Genomic DNA, 17565 nt, shown 5'->3' with positions numbered 1-17565 from the left:
CATGACCTAAACGCTGCCCGTTTCTGCATAATTCAAGCGTCTGGTCTTTTTTTAAATGGCGGGTGGGGAAGCGAAACTAATGCGTGATAGTGAGAAGGAGAATGTTGCGTGGGAAAATAGCTTTTTTTCACTCGATCTTTCCAATTTATCACCTTATCGCCTCTAAAATGTAAATATATCAATATAAAGAGTTTATATAATGTGTCATTACATACCTATTTTAAGGTTTGTGTCAAATTTGAATCGGGTTTTTAGGGCGGTGCTAAAGTGATCTTAGAAGTAAACAGCGGCTTTGAGAATGATGATCGCATGCAATGATGACGAAAAAAATAACTAGGTATCCCCCCGTCACTGACCATTTCTTGTTTTGAAAGGATGATAGAAGTGCTACACCTGGTGGAGAGAGATTGTAATACAGAAATAGTTGCTTTATGCGTGCTGTACGTTACGACATGACACGTCACGATGTAACGGAGGGTCAGTTTTTTCAACATTTCTCCAATACTATAGAGCCATTACCATGTCGATCAAGGCTTGAATAGAAACCTAGTTCACACCCCCGATTTTGAAGTCAACACAGTCGCTACAGTCCTATTCGTTTTCTTTGTAGCCTCGTTTGAATGTTCCGTTTGCCACATTTGTAGGGAATGGGGTGAGTTTACGTTAGCTAACATGTTAAATAGTTGCAAAGTAGCTAAAAGGTAGTAAGTAGTAGCAAAGTTGCTAATTAGCTAAAATACTAAAGTTGCGTTATACTTTTGTAACCATACGAAACTTAACATACTAATTTCAGCATCCCAGATTTTTGTTTACTATGTAGTGTCAAGTCTATGAGACCAGCCTGGTCTATTAATCTATTAAATGAAACTTTACTCCCGTTCCAGTGACTGCTCAGTCAAATGTGGCAGCGCAATCAATTTCCCGCTGCTGACACATGATCCATTGTTTACAACTCACCAACCCTACAGCAAGGGCAAAAACTGTGGTGTCTTTGTTTTGATTAGATATGCTTATGATTATACAACCTACCTCAATATGTCAGTGTTAGAAAGATGCAATTCATTTAAGATGTAAACACATCTGAAGTAGGTCTAAAAATGTGGGGAAAGGATTTTCATTCATCAAAATGTTTTGTTAATGTTTATTTTAGGTATGGAGACATAATTTAGTTGTGAATAAAAACATTGAACAATGTATTTGATATGTAACCACCTAACCAATACAATAAACAGCACTGAGCTCCTAAATCTTAAAAAAACAAATATTTGACATTTTTTGAGAAACGCATCCTAAGTCCACACATCAGCCAGGCTAACACATTCCAAGCATATGCAATTATTAATATTCATATTAATTTCTTATGATTTTCAAAGAGGATGTAGAGACTTTCCCCCCCACATTATTATGAATTAACCACAACCCTGGTGTTGATAGTGAGTAAGGGACTCCAGCTTATGACTAACAGGGAGCAGACAGAAACTCAATTTAAAATATCTCTGGGAAGTTTTTCATCCCAGTTGACTAATAGTTTTTCAGATCATATGACTAATATTAATAATAGGCAATATCAGTGGAGGCTGCTGAGTGGAGGACAGCTCATAATGATGGCTGGAAAGGAACGAATGGAATGTCATAAAACTCATAGAAACCATGTGTTTGATACCATTCCACCTACCTGGCTTCAGCCTTTACCATGAGCCAGTCCTCCCCAATTAAAGTGCCACCAACATCCTGAGGGCAATATTAATGGGGCTTCCATGAACTATTTCTGGCAATATACAAATGATGTACTTATGAAACACAGAATAAAATAACCCCATTAATATACAGAAATGACTTAATTAAGTCAAATAAAACAGATATATAATGAAATAAAATTGCATGTAAATCATAGAAAACAACACTATAAAAGGTAGCCTATTAAACAAACATTAATATGTCTATTTATGTCAAATATATACAATATCTCTTGAATGTGTCAAATGCTATTCTATTAATTTTACAATTAGACAGACACACAAAAGTTGAAAGATAACAGTAAGGAGATGAGTATAAATATAAATCCTAGATGTGCGAAGTTCAGTCCTTGTCAGATTTAAGCACCAGGCAGCAAGATACATGCAGTCTGTCCAAAAAAGTAGTCTCATTTCTGAAACTGTTGGAGATCACTGTACACGTCTGACTGAAATCCATGCAGCTCCTACAACAGTAAAGGCAAAAATAAAACAATTCAACAGGGAAGGAATCATAAGTGGATCACACCAGACATAAACAGTTACTCCATATGAATTAATATTCTGTATGCTTTGAGGACTGTGCTCTACTATGGCTAGTGCCTCAGTACCTGGTAGGGAGACTCTGTGATTTCTACTGTCTTCCTTTTTGATGCTGTGATTGTTTTCCCTTTTCCTGAGGAGAGGTGACAAACAGAGTGGGATTAGGGATTAGTGGAGGATGCAAGCAAGCACACACACACAGTCACACACAGTCACACACACACACACACACACACACACACACACACACACACACACACACACACACACACACACACACACACACACACACACACACACACACACACACACACACACACACACACACACACACCCACACACACACACACACACACACACACACACACACACACACACACACACACACACACACACACACCCCTCACCCTCCAGTCTGGATTCCTGTTGACTCCTCTTCTTCCGGATGGTAGCAAAACAGAACACGGTGAGAGCGATGAGGAGGGTCAGGATGATGTCACAGGCAATGATTCCCACCACTACCCCCATATCTATCTGATAGCAGTGGCCACAGTCTGGAGAGAGAGAGAGCATTCTGATTACTGACCATAGTCAAAACATGGGTTGTGGCACAAGAGTTTTGGGATATAGGATGAGTTGAAATAGTATAAAGAGTGGTTAAAGTTAATTTGTAGCTAGGGGGCAGTATTTTCATTTTTGGATAAAAAACGTTCCCGTTTTAAACGGGATATTTTGTCACGACAAGATGCTCGACTATGCATATAATTGACAGCTTTGCATAGAAAACACTCGGACGTTTCCAAAACTGCAAAGATATTGTCTGTGAGTGCAACAGAACTGATGTTACAGGCGAAACCCAGATAAAAATCCAACCAGGAAGTGCCCCACATTTTGAAAGCCCTGCATGCCAATGACTCCTTATATGGCTGTGAATGGGCTACGAATGAGCTTACGCCTTCTACGTAGTCCCCAAGGTGTCTACAGCATTGTGACGTCTTTTTACGCATTTATGTTGAAGAATAGCCGTAAGTGACCACATTGAGAAAGTGGTCACATGATGCTCCCGCAGAAAATCTTGCGTCAAGTACAGAAGTAGCCATTTTTCCAATCGCTTCTTATGAGAAACCAATTGTCCCGGTGGATATTTTATCGAATAGATATGTGAAAAACACCTTGAAGATTGATTCTAAACAATGTTTGTCATGTTTCTGTCGATACTATGGAGCTAATTTGGAAAAAAGTTTGGCGTTGTAGTGACCACATTTTCCGGTCGATTTCTCAGCCAAACGTGAAGAACAAATGGAGCTATTTCGCCTACAAAAATAATATTTTTGGAAAAAAGGAACATTTGCTATCTAACTGGGAGTCTCCTGAGTGAAAACATCCGAAGTTCTTCAAAGGTAAATGATTTAATTTGATTGCTTTTCTTATTTTCGTGAAAATGTTGCCTGCTGCCAGCAGAGCCTAGCATAGCATTATGCCATGATAAACTTACACAAATGCTTGTCTAGCGTTGGCTGTAAAGCATATTTTGAAAATTTGAGATGACAGTGTGGTTAACAAAAGGCTGTGTCTCAATATATTTCATTTGTGATTTTCATGAATAGGAACATTTTCTGGGTATATTTATGTCCGCTGCGTTATGCTAATTAGTTTGAGGCGATGATTACATGCGGGATGGGTAGTATCAAGAAGGCACCTGCTCTCAATTATTACAAAAATCGATAGTGGTATCAACAGCAGCTAAATACCTTGTTCTCCTTCGGCAGGACCTGAAAGAAAAGAGAGATCAAGGATCAAGAAAGAAAATAGCAAAATAAGTGAAGGGAATGTTAATTCACTTACAAAAGCAGATAACAGAACATGTACTGTATAACATCTATATATTATCTCTTGAATGACTCCAATGCAGGTGAAAAAAGGACACTTCTTCCTTTTCTTCACTTCTTCTTTTTGGGTACATTTCTTGTAAATTCACTCCCAAATTCACCCCCAACTCGCACAAACAAACACTTCAAAAAGTCAACACATAGACTCTATTTCAACAATCATTTTTATTTGTTTAGAAAAATGAATTCTAACACTAGATATGCGTCTTTTAGAAAAGTGCTCCTGTGTCCTTTAGAAAATATTTACTACTGACTTATTTACTTAACCTCTATTTTATCAGAGAATCATACTGAAACTAAATGATCCATGAATTACAGATGAGCCATGAATTACATAAATTACAGAAAACACACACATCAAAATATAAACACAAAACACAAGCAGAAATAAAAACACAGTTATAGAAATCAAACACAATCAGTGATAAGGTCCTCAATCAACTTTCTGAATTGCCCTAGAGGCACCAGAACATCACATTTAATTAAGAACATTCTGAAGATTGTTCCACAAATAACATGCAAGAAAACTAAAAGCTTATTTACCTAACTCAGTAGAGACAAAAGGAATTAGGAGTTAGCCATCCCTGAGACAGGGTGTGGTAACTTCTATGTCTAAAGTTTAGTAAGTATGTTTGGTACAGTGGGACTTTTTTGTCAAAGGGCTTTATAAATGAAACCATAGCAATGTTTCAACCTACGTGACATCAGAGGGCCAACCAACTTTCCAGTAGAGAATGCCGTGATTTGTACAAAAATTGTCGCCAGTAATAAAGCGCAGTACACTGTGATAAACTGCATCTAATGGCTTTAATGAAGTGGCAGCTGTGTTCGTATAGTCGCCATAGTCTAGGACTGATAGCAACGTCGACTGAATAATCTGCTTTCTACTATTTAGCGAGAGGCAGGACATATTTCTATAGAAGAAGCCTATTTTTATTCTCAGCTTGTTAACTATACTGAACAAAAATGTATATGCAACATGTAAAGTGTTGGTCCCATGTTCCATGAGCTGGAATAGAAGATCCCAAAAATGTTCCATACGCACAGAAAAGCTTATTTTTCTCAAATTTGGTGCAAAATTTTGTTTACATCCCTGTGAGTGAGCATTTCTCCGATCCAAGATAATTGATCCACCTGACAGGTGTGGAAGAAGCTGGTTAACAACATGATCATTACACAGGTGCAACTTGTGCTGGAGATAATAAAAGGCCACTCTAAAGTGTGCGGTTTTGTCACAGATGTCTCAAGTTTTGAGGGAGAATGCAATTAGCATGCTGACTGCAGGAATGTCCACCAGAGCTGTTGCCAGATAATTGTATGTTAATTTCTCTACCATAAGCCGCCTCTAACATCGTTGTATAGAATTTGGCAGTATGTCCAACCGGCCTCAAAACAGAAGACCACGTGTAACCACACCAGCCCAGGACCTCCACGTTTGGCTTCTTCACCAACGGGATCATCTGAGACCAGACACCCGGACAGCTGATGAAACTGAGGAGTATTTTGGTCTGCATAAGCCCACCCACAAAGCCCTTTTGTGGGAAAAAAACGAATTCTGATTGGCTGGGCCTGGCTCCCCAGTGGATGGACCTGGCTCAGAAGTGGGTGGGCTTATGCCCTCCCAGGCCCACCCATGGCTGAGTCCCTGCCCAGGCAAGTGAAATCTATAGATTAGAGCCTAATTTATTTAATTTATTTTTCAGTTGACTGATTTCCTTATATGAACTAACTCAGTAAAATTGTTGAAATTGTTGCATGTTGCTTTCATATTTTTGTTCAGTATAACTCATCAATATGCTTTTTAAAAGACAGCTTTTCATCTATCAGATGCCCAGATATTTGTAAGCACGGACACGATCAATATGGAAACCATCCAAAGTAGATTATGCTTAAATCATCAGACTTACTTTTATTCACTCCAGAGAATAACATATACTTAGTTTTACCTGCATTCAGTACTAATTTCAGGTCAATAAAGTTTTTATGTTATACAATGAAGGCAGACTGTAGTTCAGATAGAGCCTGGTCAACCGTGGGGGCAATAGCATACACAACAGTATCATCGGCATACAAGTGCAGGGTACAATTTTTTTACAGACAAGTAGACATTGTTAATGTAAACTGTAAAAAGTACAGGGCCCGGAATCGACCCTTACGGGACACCTTTCATAATATCCAGGAAGCCTGATTTAACACCATCAGCAGATATACATTGAGTTCTGTCTGTCAAGAAAGTGTTAAACTAGTTACATGCAGCCTGGTCTAGGCCAAATTGAGGAAAGCCTCTGAATTAGCAGTGAGTGATCAACAATATCGAAAGCCTTTGACAGGTCAATGAAGAGGACAGCACAATGTTGACTTATATCCATACACTTAATCACATAATTTACAACTAGGGATGCCTCTCTAAAGCCTCTGACATTATGTTGTGTAGAGAAACTCTATTATCAATATGATCACAATTTAAAAACAGGTAAACTCAGTTACTTGAGAAAGTAACGGTTAAGGGTCAGTAACATGTAACATGTCAGCTAACTATTTACTAACCTTAATAAGCCTTATCCTAACCTTAAACGTACCTCTTACCCTAACACTTATTCTTAACCTAACCCTAACAGTAACCTTAGCATGCAGTTACTTATCAACAGATAGTTTGTTGATAATATGACCACATGTAGAGCTACTTACCAAATAATCCTTTCAGGGGAGCCACGATACAGAGGGCCTTGCCCATTTTCAGCCTGGTCCTACTAAGGAGACTAGAGGAGAGGAGAGGTCTAAGGCTCCGGGTCCCTGGTGCTTTGTCCAAGGTAATCTGTCCCCAATGACTCTGTGGTAGAGCTAGCAAAACAGACAAGGTAACATGTAAACCTTAGGAGTGCTAGAGACAGTGGTCTGTGTGTCCTGTAACTGTGTGTCCGTGTGTGAGAGAGCAAAGGGGGAGCAGATTGACAAGGAAGCCAGTGAGTAAGTTTCTGTTTCTGCCCCTGTGATGTCATGTCCACATGAGTGTTGAACACACATCAGCTCACACAGATTGATAACATACATGTCGTTTTGAGAACACAAGACATTGTCAGTGGCTCAAATATTAAAAACTTTTCTCCCCCAATATAACTTGTTCACCCTCTTGATATACTTCTATTAATTTAGATTCATGCTTAAAGCAGCAATCAGCAGTTGAAACAATAACAACGTGTTCTCCCTGCCCCTGTTTCAGGGAAAAGCTGAGGGATGTGGCTGGAGAAATGTAACCATTCTCAAATTCATAGACATTGCTTTGGATGCAAGGACTGACCAGTCATTATATCCACATTATAGTTTTGACCATGTTGAGGCTATACAGTGTTAAATTAGTAGCAGCTACTGTTACTGTATTGTAATGTATACCAATATTGTCTTCATACAATGCTGGTATAGTTTGCCATTTCTGGGGGCCAGTGAGGCAGGAGTGTGTCTAAACCCATTTCTTAAAAATACAATCAGAACCTCACTTCCCTGAATGGTAGGTCAGGCCAATACCAGAGAAGTCAGGGAGGGGTTTTACTTCTGACTTTTAGTCGTTAGACTCACACCAGCTCAGGAAATGACCTAGCCGATCAACATGAGGAGCCTCGACACACTATACACCTCATACACTACTGTGATGGGTCAACTGAACACTCTGTGTTTCAGAATTTATCAGTGAAACAATAACAGTTCAAATCATAATGTAGAAAACAGAGACACATTTTAGACAAATATTGACCTTTATTTGTCACCCTACAGTGTTATCTGACAGATCAAGTACCCAGATCTCAGCAGACAGTGTCGTCCACTTCTGCTAATTGTGGATGAGGGATGTGAGCTCTGCTATTTGTTTCTGACAAAGGCCTTGCTTGTTACCATGGCGCCCACACTAGACCTTTTCCGCTCAGCGTCCTGCAGATTGGCAGTTTTTTTCTTCTTTCTAACATGACCTGTGGTTTTCTGTAGGCTGTGGTTACCAACACAAGAGAGCAGCTCTAGCCAAGCCTGATTCTCTCAACCACAAGTTCATCTGAAATGATAGCTTACCCTGTCGGCACAATAAGCACCTCCCTACATTAGGGACATAAGATAGCTTATCTATAAAAGACACATTGGATGGAAATCAACAGTCAACTCAGAGTTCACATTTCAGAGTGTACCACAGAGACAAACATCATACACTGTCATACCAGGGGCAGTGGGTTGACCATGGCACTTCACATTCAAAGTGCTTTCATCTCAGAGTTGAGTAGGTAAACTAATATAGGCCTACACACTGGACATTCATAAAAACAATTTCTATGGCACTGGTCAAAAAGGTTCTCAGGCAACTACATTGCTATTTTAGGGTGAGGGTGAGGGATGTAGGGAAATTCCATGTACACTCATTCACATGCAGTGCATTCGGAGAGTATCCAGACCCCTTTACTTTTTCCACATCCTTATTCTAAAATGGATTTAAAAAAAAAAATTATCTCAGCAATCTACACACACTAGTGTATAATGTCAAAGCAAAAACAGGATTTTAGAAATATTAGCAAATTTATTAACAGTAAAAAACAGTAATATCTTATTTACATAAGGATTCAGACCCTTTCCTATGAGTCTCGAAATTGTGCTCAGGTGCATCCTGTTCCCATTTAGTTTTTTTACCTTAATTTAATTTGTCAAGTCAGTTAAGAAAAACATTTTTATTTACAATGACGGCTTACCCCGGTCAAACCCTAACCTGGACGACGCTGGGCCAATTGTACGCCACCCTATGGGACTCCCAATTACGGTCGGTTGTGATAGAGCCTGGAATCGAACCAGGGTCTGTGGTGATGCCTCTAGCTCTGAGATGCAGTGCCTTAGACCGCTGCAACACTCAGGAGCACCATTAATCATCCTTGACATGTTTCTACAACTTAATTGGAGTCCATCTGTGGTAAATTAAATTGATGATTCATGATTTGGAAAGGCACACACCTGTTTGCATAAGGTCCCACAGTTGACAGTGCATGTCAGAGCAAAAACCAAGCCATGAGGTCAAAGGAATTGTCCGTAGAGCGCCAAGACAGATCTGGGGAAGGGTACCAAAACATGTCTGTAGCATTGAAGGTCCCCAAGAACACAGTGGCCTCCATCATTCTTAAATGGAAGAAGTTTGGAATCACCAAGACTCTTCCTAGAGATGACAGACAGCCTTGCCAAACTGAGCAATCAGGGGTGAAGGGCCTTGGTCAGGGAGGTTACCAAGAACCCCATGCTCACTAACAGAGCTTTAGAGTTCATCTGTAGAGATGGGAGAACCTTCCAGAAGGAAAACCATCCCTGCAGCACTCCACCAATCAGGCCTTTATGTGGCCAGACTGAAGCCACTCCTCAGTAAAAGGGACATGACAGCCCCCTTGGAGTTTGCCAAAAGGCACCTAAAGACTCTCAGAGAAACAAGATTCTCTGGTCTGATGAAACCACGATTGAACACTTTGGCCTGAATGCCAATAATCACGTATTGAGGAAACCTGGCACCATCCCTAAGGTGAAGAATGGTGCTGGTAGCATCATGCTGTGATGTTGTTTTTCAGCGGCAGGGACTGGGAGACTAGTCAGGATCGATGCAAAAAGGAACGGAGCAAAGTACATAGAGAACCTTGATGAAAACCAGAGCGCTTAGGACCTCAGACTGGGGTGAAGGTTCACCTTCCAACAGCACAACGACCCTAAACACAAGTCTCTGAATGTCTTTGAGTGGCCCAGCCAGAGCCCAGATCTGAACCCGATCGAACATCTCTGGAGAGACCTGAAAATAGCTGTGCAGCGATGCTCCCCATCCAACCTGACAGAGCTTGAGAGGATCTGCAGAGAGGAATGGGAGAAACTCCACAAATACAGGTGTGCCATGCTTGTAGCGTCATACTCAAGAAGACTCAAGGCTGTAATCGCTGGCAAAGGTGCTTCAACAAAGTACAGAGTAAAGGATCTGAAACCTTTTTTATTTTTAGTACTTTTGCAAGCATTTCTAAAAATCTGTTTTTGCTTTGTCATTATGGGGTATTGTGTGTAAATTGATGAAGGTAAAAAACAATTTAATCAATTTTAGAATAAGGCTGTAACGTAACAAAATGTGGAAAAAGTCAAGGGGTCTGAATACTTTCCGAAGGCACTATATAACATGTTGCTTCTTCTCAAATCTAAATGTATGATTACAGTTTTTACGATTGCTTACACACTAAAATTGAACTTTCCCACAATTAGCAAAACCTTCCACTCAAGGAGCAAAACACAAGGCTAGATTTAAACAACTGTAAGCACATTGTCAGCTTCACACTATTTGCAAGACATTACACACAGTGATTTGCAAAACACTAAACACACTTGTATACATCAGACACAGAAGTACATCATGATGTCACTTCCTTGCAATTCCAAAGCACTGACTGTCAAATTACCACACCTATGAGCCAATCTGTTAAACACAGCCATCAGGTGCACAAACACATGACTGCTAAATTGTAGACACACCAGTCAGGTTTAAACATAATAAAAATGCAGCAGGTAGGTTCACCTACCTTCAACCAAAATGGAAGGAGTCAGAAGAAGAGTGAGGGTGAGAGGAGGCGTACACAGAGGAGGAGGAGGAGAAGGAGGTAGAGGAAGAGGCCGGGCCAAAGTTTGAGGAAAGACCTGAAGCAGGAGGAGAACGTGCACAAAGAAGAAGAGGACCAAACTTATCAAATGACATTCGTGCAACACTAGTGGACCATGTTGTGAACCACGGATTGACGCTGAGGGAGGCTGGACAGAGAGTTCAGCCAAATCTTAGCAGATATACAGTGGCATCTGTCATAAGGACTTTTCGACAGGTAAAAGATCTGTCTACAGTTACAGTAATCAGCTGCTTATTGTATGCACCATGTCAGCACTTGTGATACCCCTTCCTGTGACATTGTACAGTAAATTACATGCATTATTCTCTACATAGGATTGAGGGTCGGGAACGACAAAGAGGAAGGGGGCCCATATTCACGCAAGAACAAGAGAGAGATAATAAACATGGTTTTGGCCAATAATGCTATCAGGCTCAGAACTACAAGCCAACATTATCGGTGACCATCCCATTTTCAATAATGTCCATCAGGTCTCTCAGTCAACACTGGCATGCATCCTGAAAAGACATCAGGTTCAAATGGAACAACTTTATCGAGAGCCTTTTGAGCAGAATTCAGAGAGGGTCAAATGGCTGCGGCATGAGTATGTGGAGGTTTGTATTGTTCACTTTAGCACTGTGATGTTGCATACTGACTGTATACTAGACCTATCCTCAACTACACAATCTTGTCTTTCACTGTATTTCAGGGAGTTTTGCAGATGAATGCTGAGGAAATCCTGCATGAATTCATATATATATTGATGAGGCAGGGTTCAACCTCACAAAAGCAAGAAGGAGAGGCAGAAATATCATTGGCCACAGGGCTATAATCAATGTCCCAGGGCAACGTGGGGGTAACATCAACCTTTGCGCTGCCATTTCACAGCATGGGGTTGTCCTCCGTCATGCCAAAATGGGCCCTTACAACACACCTCACATTCTCGCATTTTTTGATCGATTGCACCACATCGTCACAGCAGGTAATGAAATACACCAGATGCAATACACGGTCATCTGGGACAATGTGTCATTCCACTGCTCTGCTTTGGTCCAGAACAGGTTTCAACACCCTCCACAGTTGATAGTACTATACGTTCCACCATACTCTCCGTTTCTAAACCCTATTGAATAGTTTTTCTCTGCATGGCGGTGGAAGGTTTACGATCTCCAGCCCCAGGCTCAGGTACCCCTCATTCAGGCCACGGAGGTTTACGATCTCCAGCCCCAGGCTCAGGTACCCCTCGTTCAGGCCACGGAGGTTTACGATCTCCAGCCCCAGGCTCAGGTACCCCTCATTCAGGCCATGGAGGTTTACGATCTCCAGCCCCAGGCTCAGGTACCCCTCATTCAGGCCAGGAAGGTTTACGATCTCCAGCCCCAGGCTCAGGTACCCCTCATTCAGGCCATGGAGGACGCCTGTGACCAAGTCGACGCCGCAGCTGTTCAAGGATGGATTCGACATTCAAGACGGTTCTTCCCGCGTTGTCTTGCTAATGACGATATTGCGTGTGATGTTGATGAAATTCTCTGGCCAGATCCAGCTAAGCGAAGAGATAATGTATAGTATGTTTACTGTAGTATTTTCTGTACAATATTGTCAGTTTTTTTCAGATTATTTTTTTATGTTTGTTGTTATTTACTGTAATTGTAACCTGTACTGGATACAGTATTTTATGTTTGTCTGTTTGCTGAGCTAACAGTGTTATGCACACTACTGTAGTAGCATGAGAACTGGGACATGTTTTGTTGTGATTCTCTATGTTGACTGATTTGGGTATATAGAGAGAAATAAATTATATTTTCCTGTCTGCAGCGTTGGTCTTGTCTAGTGTTTGTATAGTTGCACTTTCTCTGTGTACTTAATTTACAGCACTCTAATCACTGACAATTAGACTTGCTAAAAGTGTTTTAGGTTAGCAACAGCAGTGTCTAACTGGTTCAAAAAGATTCAAGTCATATGAAATGTGTGTGTTTCGTATGGTAACAAAATATCATTTTTATGAAGTCGTGTATAGTTTTGACAAGTGTTCCATTTTGCAAATGATCTGAAGTGTTGTGCTACTTTGGTGTTGGGTTGTGCTAATTGTGTGTAGTGTTTTGACAAACCGGGCCCTGTTTTCAAAACTGTGCTTAAAACAATTGAAAAAAACAAAAATACAAAATCCCAGATTCCTACTGCTGTTACTACATGCTTAAGGTTTTTGAGTATATTGGCATTGGCACATTGTGTTTGTTTATTTGATCATTTAAAAACAAGCTACATATACAAAATGATTCACTTGATTAAGAATAATGAGAGTGAGCGTGAGAGAGGCAGGACGCTGATCAGACAGATGGTTCAGAGATACAAAGTGTCTGAGAACCAAGCGTAGTGTGTGGGCCTCTTTGAGAGACAGACAGGACAGAGCCATCAAAAACCACACAGACAATACTCTACACAGGCTTATCATGGCTAGGAGCCTCCTGTACATCTCTATACTAACTGGGTCAACACAAAGTTGTGCATGTGTTTCACCTTTTTATTTGAGTAAATCTTGAAACAATTCAAACTTTCAGTGTGATTTTTTACATCTGAAGGTGTAGATTTGATTTTTCACCAGGAGGAGGCAGTGAAAGACACATCAAATCACAAGAATGTATTGACAGATATGATGTAAAACAAGATTGCACAGTATTTACAAATATGTTTAATATGTATTCTGGTGCTTGCTGAGGATTCTCATGTTTTGCAGTTTGCCCTGACATTCATGTAGACTTTATCAGCTATAGAGAGAGAGAGAGAGAGAGAGACCATTAGAGCTCTCAAAAATGTTCTTACATACAAAATACTAGTGATATTTAGTGATTTACAGTTACCAAGCACTTGATTAACAGTACATGTTAGAGTCTATTGGGTTAACTTGAATAATATAGAGTTGTTCATTGTTCCTTCTAATTCTAGGAGGAGGATAAAAGGGAAGCAAGACAAGAAAAGGGGGAAGCTAAACTTTCATGAATATAATATTGCTCATAGCAGGCAGAGGGCAGGGGCCCTTGATCCAATGGAGGCAGTTGGGAATTATTATGTTCATGAAATAACCCTGTATGGCACTTTACCCCTCTCTTTTCGACGTCTGCGTCGGCTGGCACAGTGGTACGTGACAATGACAATGGCAATGGTCAGGATCACGTCTGCAATGATGATGCCAGCCATGGTGCCAGGCTCAATCCTGTAGCAGGACGGGTTATCTGGTAGAGGAGGGTGAATCATAGAGAAGATAGATGAGAGGGGACGGAGGACAAGAGTGGGATGAGTGAAGAGTGACAGGAAATATTATTATTTTGGTCCCCACTGTGTGAAGAATCTGAAATTTGTGTATCTCAGTTCTGGTGTTGTGTTTATCATGATACATACTTGTACCTGGGTCAGTCACAACTTTTTCTTGAGGAGAAAAATGAAAAAGATATTGTCAGTGTAATTCTATTATAACATTAAGAACACCTGCTCTTTCCATGACAGACTGACTAGGTGAAACCTATGATCCCTTATTAATGTCACCTGTTAAATACATTTTAATCAGCGTTGATGATCAGATGCTCTGGTTAGAGCCCGTTTGCGCTGTTCTGTGAAGTAAGTAGTACACAGCGTTGTACCAGATCTTCAGTTTCTTGGCAATTTCTCGCATGGAACAGCCTTCATTTCTCAGAACAAGAATAGACTGAAGAGTTTAAAAAAAGTGATTTGTTTCTGGACATTTTGAGCCTGTAATCGAACCCACAAACGCTGATGCTCCTGATACTCAACTAGTCTAAAGAAGGCCAGTTGTGTTGATTCTTTAAATCAGGACAACAGTTTTCAGTTGTGCTAACATAATTGCAAAAGGATTTTCTAATGATCAATTAGCCTTTTAAAATGATAAACTTGGATTAGCTAACACAACGTGCCATTGGAACACAGGACTGATGGTTGCTGATAATGGGCCTCTGTACGCCGATGTAGATATTCCATAAAAAATAGACAGAAGAACTCTGCCATTAACAATGTCTACACTGTATTTCTGATCAATTTCACGTTATTTTAATGAACAAAAAAATAGCTTTTCCTTCAAAAACAAGGAATTTTCTAAGTGAACCCAAACTTATGAACAGTAGTGTATATATATCCTGATCCTGAACATCTCATTCAAAAATCATGGGCATTAATATGGAGTTGGTCACCCCTCTGCTGCTATAACAGCCTCCACTATTCTGGTAAGGCTTTCCACTAGATGTTGGAACATTGTGGAGGGGACTTGCTTCCACTCAGCAACAAGAGCGTTAGTGAGGTCGGGTACTGCTGTTGGGCGATTTGGCCAGGCTTGCAGTTGGCATTCCAATTCATCCCAAAGGTGTTCGATGGAATTGAGGTTAGGGCTCTGTGCAGGCCAGTCAAGTTCTTCCACACCGATCTCGACAAACCATTTTTGTATGGACCTCGCTTTGTGCACGCTGGCATTGTCATGCTAAAACAGGAAAGGACCATCCCCCAAACTGTTGCCACAAAGTTGGAAAGTTGGAAGCACGTCTAGAATGTCATTGTATGCTGTAGCGTTAAGATATCCCTTCACTGGAACTAAGGGGCCTAGCCCGGACCATGATTAGCAGCCCCAGACCATTATTCCTCCTCCACCAATCTTTACAGTTAGCACATATACATACACATATACATATATATATATGTATACATATATATATATATATTTCGGGCAGGTAGCGCTCTCCTGGCATCTGCCAAACCTAGATTAATCCGTCGGACTGACAGATGGTGAATGCGTGATTCATCACTCCAGAGAATGTGCCACTGCTCCAGAGTCCAATGGCGGCGAGCTTTACAACACTCCAGCTGACGCTTGGCATTGCCATGGTGATATTAGGCTTGTGTGTGACTGTTCAGCCATGGAAACCCATTTCATTAAGCTCCCGACGAACAGTTCTCGTGCTGACGTTGCTTCCAGAGGCAGTTTGGAACTCGGTAGTGAGTGTTACAACCGATGACAGACAATTTGTACGCACTACGCACTTCAGCACTCGGCGGTCACATTCTGTGAGCTTGTGTGGCCTACTACTTTGCGGCTGAGCCGTTGTTGCTCCTAGATGTTTCCACTTCACAAAAACTGTACTTGCAGTTGACATGGGCAGCTCTAGCACACCAGAAATTTCACAAACTGACTTTTTGTAAAGGTGGCATCCTTGGGCTCGATTTTATACACCTGTCAGCAAGTGTAGCTGAAATAGCAGAATCCACTAATTTGAAGGGCTGTCCATATACTTTTGGCCATGTCATGTATTTCTCAGATATAGGACAGACACTGCAGACCAAACTTCCTTTAGATTTTTTTGGTGGGACTATCTCTTGTCCCCATTCCTGTGGAACTCTATTCGACACATTGTAGAGTCCATGCCCCGACGAATTGAGACTGTTCTGAGGGCAAAAGGAGGCAGTGCAACTCAATATTAGGAAGGTGTTTCTAATGTTTGAGTTACTTAGTGTATACTGTACAGATATAGCTTTAGTAAAAACAATATTACCTATTTCACTGGAATGTCTGAGGGTGAGAAGCCTACATGTAGAACACCAATAGAGGCTGCAGTTTAGTTTCTGTTTACCCAAACTGCTTTGTGGTCTTATTTTCCTGTGTGGGACCACCTTGTATGTGTGCAAGGGTGCAGTCAGAAGCATGCGCTTACACACACACACACACACACACACACAAACATCAATTCAGATAGGAGTGTGAGTATAGGTGTGAAAGTTCATCACATCACTTACCACAGAGGCAAAAGAAGAGAACCATCAGCAATGCTGCGTTGTCTGACATTCTGTGATTACCACCGTACAATATCTACTTGAACAGAACAGTATTAACAGAATTTGTGTCTGCATTTACAAACACAACATCCCTATAGAGACATTTAAAGTCACCACACAAAACATCTGGTTTATTGAAGCATCAATATTCACACCAACATATGAGATGCATGGGTTTGACATGGGAACACAAACTACTCTGAATTATTGGTTGTTGCATTGGTTCCCTTGCGTCCAACTTGTCTATAAACAGAAGGCTTACGGTGCACACTATCCGCATTGACACTGCACACATCTGATTGCCATTTCAGTGGAACAGAAGTAGAGCACCTTAACTAAAAGATTTTCCACAGAAAATGTACTTTGAAAAGGTCACCTACATAAGAATGAGTCACATGGTTGTGGGCGTATTTGCAATTGTGAAGATAGGACTGGCTATATAAAAAAAAAAGAGTTGGATATGCCACACAGAAAATATTTTTTTTAATAATGTAGTTGAACAAAAGAACATTCAATACAAAAATCTGAATTTACAGATTTAAAATGTGATGTAATCAAATGATCTGAATTGAGACAAACATTTCAACCTATGTCTTTTAGTGGAGTGCTATGGAAGCAAAACTCCAAGTTATAAAAAAAAAGTTAACCAGAATAAACAAAATAATACATGACAAACAGAATGATCTTACCTTAATGTAAACTTATCTACAGGACCTTCTACAATGATCAGTTACTGTCTTTCACTAGGGCTTGCTAGGAGTTCACTTTTGAATAAATGTTTCACTGCTCCTCCTCCTACTCCTCCCCTGTTTCCCTTATATGTCTGACACACTACATCGACTGTTTTTAGGTGTAACGGCTGTTTGAAGGATGAGACCAAGATGCAGCGTGGTACGTGTTTATGATTTTTAATCAAACTGAACACTGAATAAC

At 40.6% G+C, this 17565-nt stretch overlaps 1 protein-coding gene across 3 annotated transcripts; it reads right to left on the bottom strand.

The window, feature by feature from the left end:
* Positions 1–1134: 1134 nt before the first annotated feature.
* tyrobp (transmembrane immune signaling adaptor TYROBP) lies at positions 1135–17558 on the bottom strand. Of its 3 annotated transcripts, none has more exons than XM_036963644.1 (9): positions 17322–17558; positions 16594–16666; positions 14206–14226; positions 13902–14033; positions 6854–7006; positions 4028–4048; positions 2684–2830; positions 2345–2409; positions 1135–2200 (listed from the first exon to the last, which is right to left on the bottom strand). In XM_036963644.1, exons 2-9 carry the CDS (start codon positions 16640–16642, stop codon positions 2144–2146), a joined length of 645 nt encoding a protein of 214 aa, XP_036819539.1. In that variant the 5' UTR covers positions 16643–16666; positions 17322–17558; the 3' UTR covers positions 1135–2143. The 3 variants fall into 3 exon arrangements, with proteins under 3 accessions (XP_036819539.1, XP_036819534.1, NP_001233269.1); XM_036963639.1 differs by having other exon boundaries at positions 14200–14226; positions 17322–17543; NM_001246340.1 differs by lacking the exons at positions 13902–14033; positions 14206–14226; positions 16594–16666; positions 17322–17558 and having other exon boundaries at positions 2133–2200; positions 6854–6948.
* Between the last annotated feature and the right edge of the window lie 7 nt (positions 17559–17565).

The sequence above is a fragment of the Oncorhynchus mykiss genome, chromosome 3 (assembly GCF_013265735.2).
Source record: "Oncorhynchus mykiss isolate Arlee chromosome 3, USDA_OmykA_1.1, whole genome shotgun sequence".
NCBI lineage: Eukaryota > Metazoa > Chordata > Actinopteri > Salmoniformes > Salmonidae > Oncorhynchus > Oncorhynchus mykiss.
This window is presented reverse-complemented; position numbering and strand designations above follow the sequence as displayed.

Bases quoted from the DNA above. Each gene is read 5' to 3' on its own strand.
- tyrobp (XM_036963639.1), bottom strand. From the start codon at position 16,642: ATGTCAGACAACGCAGCATTGCTGATGGTTCTCTTCTTTTGCCTCTGT. The intron at 14,034-14,199 runs GTATGTATCATG...CTCCTCTACCAG, and splicing joins TGTGACTGACCCAGGTACAA to ATAACCCGTCCTGCTACAGG. The intron at 4,049-6,853 runs GTAAGTAGCTCT...CTTTTCTTTCAG, and splicing joins TCCCCTGAAAGGATTATTTG to GTCCTGCCGAAGGAGAACAA.